We start from the raw sequence: 8,279 nt of genomic DNA on the forward strand, positions 1-8,279 counted from the left end.
CATTCTAAATGTAATCGTTTGCATCTGCTAACCCCAAACCCCTAGTCCATCTTGAAAGGGACCTTTATTCCCCCCCTTTGCTTGGGCTCTCAGAAGTTTAGACTTGATGTCACCTCCAGCAAATGTGAAGATCTTATGGCCTGGATGACCAGTAAATTTCATGATACTTGGCCCTCGGCCTTTATCTTCCTATTCGACTTTTATTTTCCTCTTCCCCCCACTTTCATGGTGTAAGCATTTGCATGCTCTAATAGTGTATAGTAACTTACTTTAAATTCTATTATTGAACAAGATCAAATATTAAGAAAATTCCTTATACTGATTAACCCATCTCACTGGCAACATGGTTCATAGAAATGTATTTTGGATGTGCTTAGGAGCTGTTTGAAAAAATTGGAGAGGCTCTGTCAGGAGGAAGGCGGCTGGGGGTGTAGGGAAAGCTCCTTGCGTGAGGGGTCCTCCCAAGGGTGCCTGAGACCTAATCAGAAACAGCCAAGGTCACTACCCAGTGCCCATCTATGTGACATTAACTCCTTTTGCAGACTTTAAACCAGAATATACTCCCATGAGTTCATGTCCCCTTGGAGGGGAGCAGTAAGCATCCTTTCACTTTCTTTTCCTTTCTTTTCTTTTCTTTTGCCAGAAAGAGATGAACGATATTTATTCAAGGAGCTTGTATTGAAATGCACATTTTCTAGATTCCATAGACTGTACTTGAACCCCAGTACTACCTAATGTCACATAGTCATTGTTCCAGACAGTTCCTGTTTGGGATGTGAAACATATAGAATACATCTAGAATAGTTCCAGTTAATTGACTTTGGTCATTGTTTTAAAATCTTGGCCCACATCAGCCAACCAGCTTAAGAAACCTTTTGAACAGACAGAAATGTGCAGCCAGCTAATATTTGGACATATTTCCTTGTGTGTTTGTTTCAGTCTGTTACTAATTTTAAAGGCTTTAACATATTTCCCACCCAGGTACTCTGACAGTAAAACCCTACACAAAACAGACTTTTAGGAGGAAGCTAAATCCATTCAGGTCTCGTGTGACATGTTAATAGCACAAAACTAGGGAAATTAAGAATATTTAACTTCCATCAAGGCATTTTATATGAAGGTCCGGGCTGCTACTAAGCAGTAGAATCATCTTCCTACAAGAAGTGCCTCCAGGTCTGAGTTGGAATGGTTCATTAAATTGGAAACAGATTGTCTCCTGGAGACCCAGGAGGGTTTGTAAATGGTACTCGGTGTCAGGGATGGACTATTCCAGTTCTGAGTTTTAGTTTGGAAGAACCTGTCTCATGTAGGGCTTTTCTCAAAAATATCTTAAAAGGAAATGTGTGTAAAGGCAAGGGAGGAAGAAAACAATGACAGAAAGAATAGGGAAGATTCTTTTGGAAGAGAGAAACATGGTGTTTGCCTCATTGTGTGTGTGTGTGTGTGTGTGTGTGTGTGTGTGTGTGTGTGTACATGTGCATGCATGCCAGCATATTCATATATTTCAATTTGAGCAAGGTCTAAGGAGTATCAATGCCAGCCTTCTGCCTAACTCATTTTTATAATATTTTTAACTAAATATTTAAATGTAATATACTATATTTCTATTTACCACCGGTGACAGGAAACTCAATACTTCACAGGGCAAATCACTCAATATACGGACAACCCTAATGGTTAGAGATGTTTTCATGACACTGAATAAAGATCGTCCCGCTTATTTCTTCATTGGTTCTAGTTCTCTTCCCTAGAGCCACATACAACGTATCTGGTTCTTCTCTCATAGGAGAACTTGAAATAAGTATTTGAAGGATTTAAGATAATTATGATGGGGGCAATTATCACGTAATGTTTCTGGAGCACCTCCTGCACGTCCTATAAGAACTGCTAATAAGCATTATATGTTTTTAGCTTATGAATCCTTAAGAATGGATAAAATAGATACATTTAAAAAATTCATTTTGCAGATGAGAAAATTGTGGCATAGAGAGTAATGTACCTTGCTTTGGATAACAGTGCTAGCAGGAAACAGAGCTAGGATTGAAAACAGACCTCCCTTTTCTTTTCTAGCTTCCGTGACTTATACCATGGATGACGTCTGCAGGTGTAGGAGTACTTTCTCAGAGCAGGTGTTGTGGAGGCTAGATTATACCATCTTCTGCACCCAAGGGACCTGCTTGGTGTGTTATGTTCATGCAAAAACTCACCCTTTTAGTATATTCCTCTTTCACTGTAGCTTTCTTACAGTGGCATATTTGTAAAGACGCCTGTAGCTGCATAAATACTGTCGGAGGCCACGTGCATCGAAAATGACAGCCCCGCAGTTCCCTTTTATTGGTGCAGTGATTTTTCAGTTGATCCTTCTCAAGGCAAGGTGTCTGAGTTACGGGTTAGAGAGATGCCTTTCAAAGAGCACAGCGTCCAGCCTCAAATCGCAAGCCATCAGTATGTGTAGAATGAATGAGTGGACACGAGCCTCCTGAAGAGGATCGTTTATGTCTAGAGATGAAAGCAGTAGAAATTTTGCTATTTCCTTAAATAATAACTACATTTTCCCTACTCTTTCTTTTTTAGGCTGAGATTGCAGATGTGTAACAAATCTGTATTTCACTAGAGATTTGATTCACCTGAACAAATGCCTCAGGCTGCAGCCTCATTGAAAATAACTTTTTGGATAGTATACCTTTTCATGTTTGCACTTCATGAAATGCCTAATCTTGTTACCACTGAAGTGTCAAATTACAAGGACCTCTGACCTGCCTAGGGTTACACCTCAGGGAAACGTGACCTCCTGTACAGACTAAGAGGGGTTCCTAGGAGGGTAAATCTGTGCTTTCTAAACTCTTTTCCTCAGGAACTTGTAGAAACGTATCTTTCTGAACAGATATTTTAATAACACCCTCTCTGTTCTGCTTGTCCATTGACATGGTATATGGCCACATCAATGGAACAGAAACAAAGCAAGGCTGAAATATTAACTGTAAGGATTCAGAGGATTAGTGAAGAGGAAAAGGAAACACTGGAAAATACCTAAACTCTGCCTCCTATAACATTTCTGATTCCTTGAATTAAAAATAGTTGCTTAAAAAAAAAAAATAGTTGCTTAGGAGTTCCCACTGTGGTGCACTGCGTTACGAATCTGACTACGGTGGCTTAGATTGCTGCAGAGGTGCTGGTTCCATCCTTGGCACAGTGCAGTGGATTAAAGCCTACGGCATTGCCACAGCTGCCACTCAGACTCAATCCCTGGCCCCGGAACTTCCATATGACTTGGGTGCAGCCATTAAAAAAAAAAAATAAAAAAAAAAAAAACAAAAAACAAGTCATCCCTCATCTTCTGGTATAAAGATGCTTTCTGATGGGTTTTCATATAAAGCTACTGGGATCCAGTAATATTTATGCAAATCAGTCAGGTATGTCCAACCCTTAAAGAAGTCTGTTTTTTATACTGCTAATGGTATTTGGTTTTATGTTGCCTCTCCTAGGTTTGCTGGGATGGGAAACCTGCTCAAAGTCCTTACCAGGGAAATTGAAAACTACCCGCATTTTTTCCTGGATTTTGAAAGTAAGTTCCAATAATTAAAAGATGATGGTGAAAACTCTTCACTTTCTTTATAGCTTGTTGATAGAAAAGATTCAAGTAAAGATTGTGATATTTAAACCACATCTAAATGACACTCTACATTTTTTTGAGTCTTCAAAGATCGTTTCCTTCTTTCTTTTCATATATATTTCTTAAAACCCCCAAAGAACATTTTCTTAATATGCCCATGGTTTTCTTTGATTTTAAAAAGCAATTATGTATTATTGGCTTAGCATAAATCATCCTCATGTATTTTCCTAATAATTTTCATAATTTACTATGTCATATTCCCAGGGAAAATAGTGTACCTAGTAATTTACACAGATTGATATAGAACAAGTATCAGTAGATGTGAAAGATACCAGAAATGAGGCTTACAGATTATTTATTTTGCTCTTTGAGTGCTTTTCATTTCTATCAGTTCGTTATTATTTGACAATAATGCAATACAAAGCTACTTCAGGATTCTGGGATACACCACTTTCATCTGAAAGGTTATGTTTCTTTTATCAATAACTTTAAATTTTTTTCTGAGGTAAAATGGTCTCTGAATAAATACAGAGATTCTTTCTTACCTTCTTTATTTTTTGACTGAATACATTTACCTTCAGTCCTGTGTTCTCTTTTCGAATTGCAGTTCCACGATACCAAGTGCTGTTAAATGTATTTTGTCTCAGTCGTTACCATCTGCTACAAACTTTACTTTGCTTTAAACTCTAATTTTTCAAATATTTTATTTACTTTTAAAATAAGTTGAAGCTTCCTTGTACATAGATTAAACATTTTAATAGATTTTCTGGGTAAATGCTGGAAGACTCTTTCAAGATACAGCAAAACCAAAAGGTGAGAAAGCTCTCTAGATGTATCTTTTTAGACTCTTTGGGGTGTCTAAAATAGCTACTTGAAAAGGAAAGTGCCTCCAAAGCCGATACATTCTGAAAAAAAATTAATCTATATTATATTTAATGAAAGAGATCTCACTTCTGATTTAACTCAGTTTGCTGTTGTGGTTTTGTTATTTGTCTGCATTTGGCTGGGTTTGATTGGGTGTGGTTGGTTTTGGTTGGACTTGGCTTGTCTGGCTGGGTTTGTTTGAGTTTGATTGGGCTTGGCTGCTTTCGGCTGGATTTGGTTGGGTTTGGTTGGGCTTGGGTGGGTTTGGCTGGATTTGGTTGGGCTTGGTTGAGCTTGGCTGGGTTTGGCTGGATTTGGTTGGGTTTGGTAAAGAGCGCGGCTATGAGCTTGAGAGCCAAATTGATTTGATACTTCAGAAAGAATAGGCTTTTTCAGTTGGTGTAACTTTTGCTACTCCTCTGCAGTATATATATCTTTGTTATTGTTGTTAAAATGAAGATTTATTAGTAACTTTGAAGAATTGTTATGAAATAAATTGCCTGTTATTTCAACACCCTAATTGCGTGCATTTTTTAATTGGTCCCCTTCACTTCTTGTCATTGTTTCACTCAGCATGCACACAGGCCAAAATAGTGGCAAAACACCCTCTTCTCTCACATCTTTGGGGACATGTTAACACCAAGGGGAGTTACATGCTACTCTTTTTTGGAAGCTTTAAATTCCACATGCACTTATGCATGCTTCTCTTAACACCTACCAGAATTCAGTGGCCCCATTTGTCTATTTAGCTGTTCTTCAATTTTGGCTTTCCATCGTTTCCACAAAGAATAGTGTAGAGTTCTTTGTCAAGTCTAATTTTAAAATCCTTTAAAGTGGTAAAAGTGAAATCTGCAGGGATTTAAAACAGTCGTTTTCATCTGGTATTCTCAGGAGCACCAGACTTCTGAGGCAACATCTCAGGGGTTCCCCTGCCCCACCGCCTACAACCCAAGGATTCTGACCTGTTCAGCCTTGTACTTCAGATATTTTCCTAATATATTATTTACAGGAAGGTCATGGCCGCTAAAGAAAACCCTTTAAAATATTGAGTTGTGATAATGGCCTATGGTACCAAAACTCCATTTCTAGATCTTTTTTCAAGAGTGGGAAATGTGGACTAGATTCCCATGCCTCGTGTCTCATTGCTGACTAGGACTGGAGTATATAAGAAAAACAGAAAGCTATAAATTTATAGAAACATATAAAATCCCCTTTCCTTCCTCCTCAATCCCAAGGAAAAGATTAATGTTATTCCACTGAGACAGAGAGGATGAAATCACTGGGCTGAAGTCACATAGGAAATGATTGGAGAACTGAGATGGGAACACAGATGTCACTGGCTCTCGCTTTTTTTTTTTTTTTTTAATGTTTTATTATAGTTGATTTACAGTGTTCTCTCAATTTCTGCTATACAGCAAAGTGCCCAGTTGTTGGCTTTCTTCATCCCTCTGTGTTGCTTCTTCTACATGCTCATCACAGGCAGCTTCTTAGAAGTGCTAAACTAAGACTTCTCATGAAAAAAAGAAATTTGGTTTCTTGATTCTTAAGTCCTGTTTCCTAAAGGTAACTTTCAAGAAAGAAGGTTGATGGACTGAAAGAGTGGGAGAGATGGGCTATGGTCATGATTTGCCCTTTAGTCTGTAGATTTCAGCTCAATCTGGGAACAACATGTCGAATATGATTTGGAACATCCTTGTAAGCCAGGTGATGTCTGGGAGAGAGTGCGGAACAAAAGCAGCCATTGCCTCATGAAGCCTCAGGCTGGTGTGGAGGACAGAATAGGCACAGAATTCAAGACAGAGTAAAACAAGGGGCTTAAGAGAGGCATGGTGTGCCCTGGGAGTAGAGGGAGAAAGCGTACATCTGGTTTCAGGAAACACATGACTACAGGAATTAGAGAAATCTCCTGGCAAAGGTGGCATTTGGAATGGACTTTAAACAATGAGTGTGTTTTTGTTTTTGTTTTTGTTTTTCTGCAGACCCAGAGAAGTTTTCCAAAGAGAATAGTTTAAATCCCTGAGGGAAAACTTGAGCTGGCAAGAGCTGAGTGGATGGGAACCTCAGACTTGTTTATGCTAAAAGAGAGGTTGAGGTGTTAGAAGCTCTGGGAGAGAAGCTACATTGAAGAGGAAGCAGGACATCTTACTAAATTGAGATTCCTGTTAGCAGGGCCTGGGTCCCACCTGGTTGGTGCCCCAGTGCTCAGCTGAGCTTGGAGCACTGGCCACTGAGTGAACCCGAGTAACAGATGCTGGCCATGTGAAGAAACGGGACAGAATGGCTAGATCAGGCAGCCAGGACAGCAGAGATGTTCAAAAAGGAGGGAGTGTAAATGGATTCCAATGCTGCAGAGTGGACAAGAAGGAAAAGGCTTAAAAGGGGGATGACGTGTTGGACAGTTAGCTGCCCAGCAGGCTCAGGATGCATTGCTTTGAGTACAAAGTCTGGACTGCAGAGAGTTAGGGAGTAAGGAGTGGAGAGAGAGAAGGCTGAACAGCATGTAGCAACAGCTTAAATGTGTTTGGCATCTCTGCTTTGAGTCTCAAATATTCTTTTTGAAGTCAGTAATGGAGTATAATTGAACTGGGTCAAGTAGATTTAATTAAGCTGGGTCAAAATATAATATAAACTTAGACACGTCTGTCCTTAGGTTTTCCAGTTTTGTAAATCTGATTTAAATTTGTTTGACCTTTGTGGTAGGCTCTACAGTTTATGCTCACATTTCTATACATCATCTTTCTTATTGTATTTTTTCCTCCCACTACTTATTTCTTTCCATGAATAGAAATTTTAAATGTTGATGAAGAGTGATTTATCATTGTTTTTGTTTTTTGTTTTGTTTTTTTCTAGGGGCCGCACATGCGGCATATGGAGGTTCCCAGGCTAGGGGTCTAATTGGAGCTGTAGCCACCGGCCTACACCAGAGCCACAGCAATGCAGGATCTGAGCCACATCTGCAACCTACACCACAGCTCACAGCAACACTGTATCCTTAAGCCTCTGAGCAAGTGGCTAGGAATCTCATGGTTCCTAGTCAGGTTCATTAACCACTGAGCCACGATGGGAACGCCCATTTTTCTTTTTTATTAAATGAATGCTATATATCTTCTTTAAGAAATCATGGCGTATTCCATGGTCATCAAAATATTACATTTCCTTTTGAAAGCTTTAGAATTTTAAGGTTTACATTTAGGACAATGATCAATCCTGAACTAATTTTTGTATATGTTGTGAAAGAGGTATTGGGTTTACTTCCTTTTTCACGTGGTATAAAAGTGTTCCAGCACAAGTGGCTTACTTTAATATCCTTACCGTACATCATTAACTAAGATATATGTGGGGCTACTCCTGGACCTGTTCTTCTCCTCATTGCTTTTGATCCATTTCACCAATTAATACCAAAACGTAAAAACCGTGCAGCCTTAAAGTCAGGAAGAGTCAGACCTTCAACTTTGTTCTTTCTCAAGATGTTTTGAAGAGTCTAGCTCCTTTGCTTTTCAAATAATTTGATTTATCTTTGCTTATCACTTCTGAGATGTCGACAAGAAAAAAATCTTTCTGGGATATTGATTATAATTACACAAAATCTGTAGATCAATTTGGAGAGAATTGGCATCTGGGCAGTATCTTCCCACCTGTGGATGTGGTCTGCCTTTCCACTTGTTTATATATTCTTTAGTTTTACTGACAAAAGTGTTTAGAGGTCCCACGTGTCTTTTATTAAATATACCTTTAAAGATGTCATATTCTTGACCATTAACATCTTTCTTATGGTCAGTGTCTTCAGTGGTATGTACTCCCC

General features: G+C 38.9%; 1 protein-coding gene across 5 annotated transcripts in view; it reads left to right on the forward strand.

Moving 5' to 3' along the window:
• The window catches only part of CYRIA (CYFIP related Rac1 interactor A), a 102,322-nt gene that overhangs the window by 69,738 nt on the left and 24,305 nt on the right, over nucleotides 1-8,279 (forward strand). For all 5 annotated transcript variants that reach the window (XM_085016148.1, XM_085016149.1, XM_005662738.4 and 2 more), the window contains one exon: nucleotides 3,486-3,565. In XM_085016148.1, coding sequence (XP_084872274.1) covers nucleotides 3,496-3,565 — 70 coding nt within the window. In that variant the 5' untranslated portion in view covers nucleotides 3,486-3,495. The remainder of the gene's footprint in view (nucleotides 1-3,485; nucleotides 3,566-8,279) is intronic.

This window comes from Sus scrofa, chromosome 3 (assembly GCF_054392235.1).
Source record: "Sus scrofa isolate SSC_HxYL_T2T_F1_AM1 chromosome 3, Sscrofa_HxYL_maternal_Yorkshire_Landrace_v2.0, whole genome shotgun sequence".
Classification (NCBI taxonomy): Eukaryota; Metazoa; Chordata; class Mammalia; order Artiodactyla; family Suidae; genus Sus; species Sus scrofa.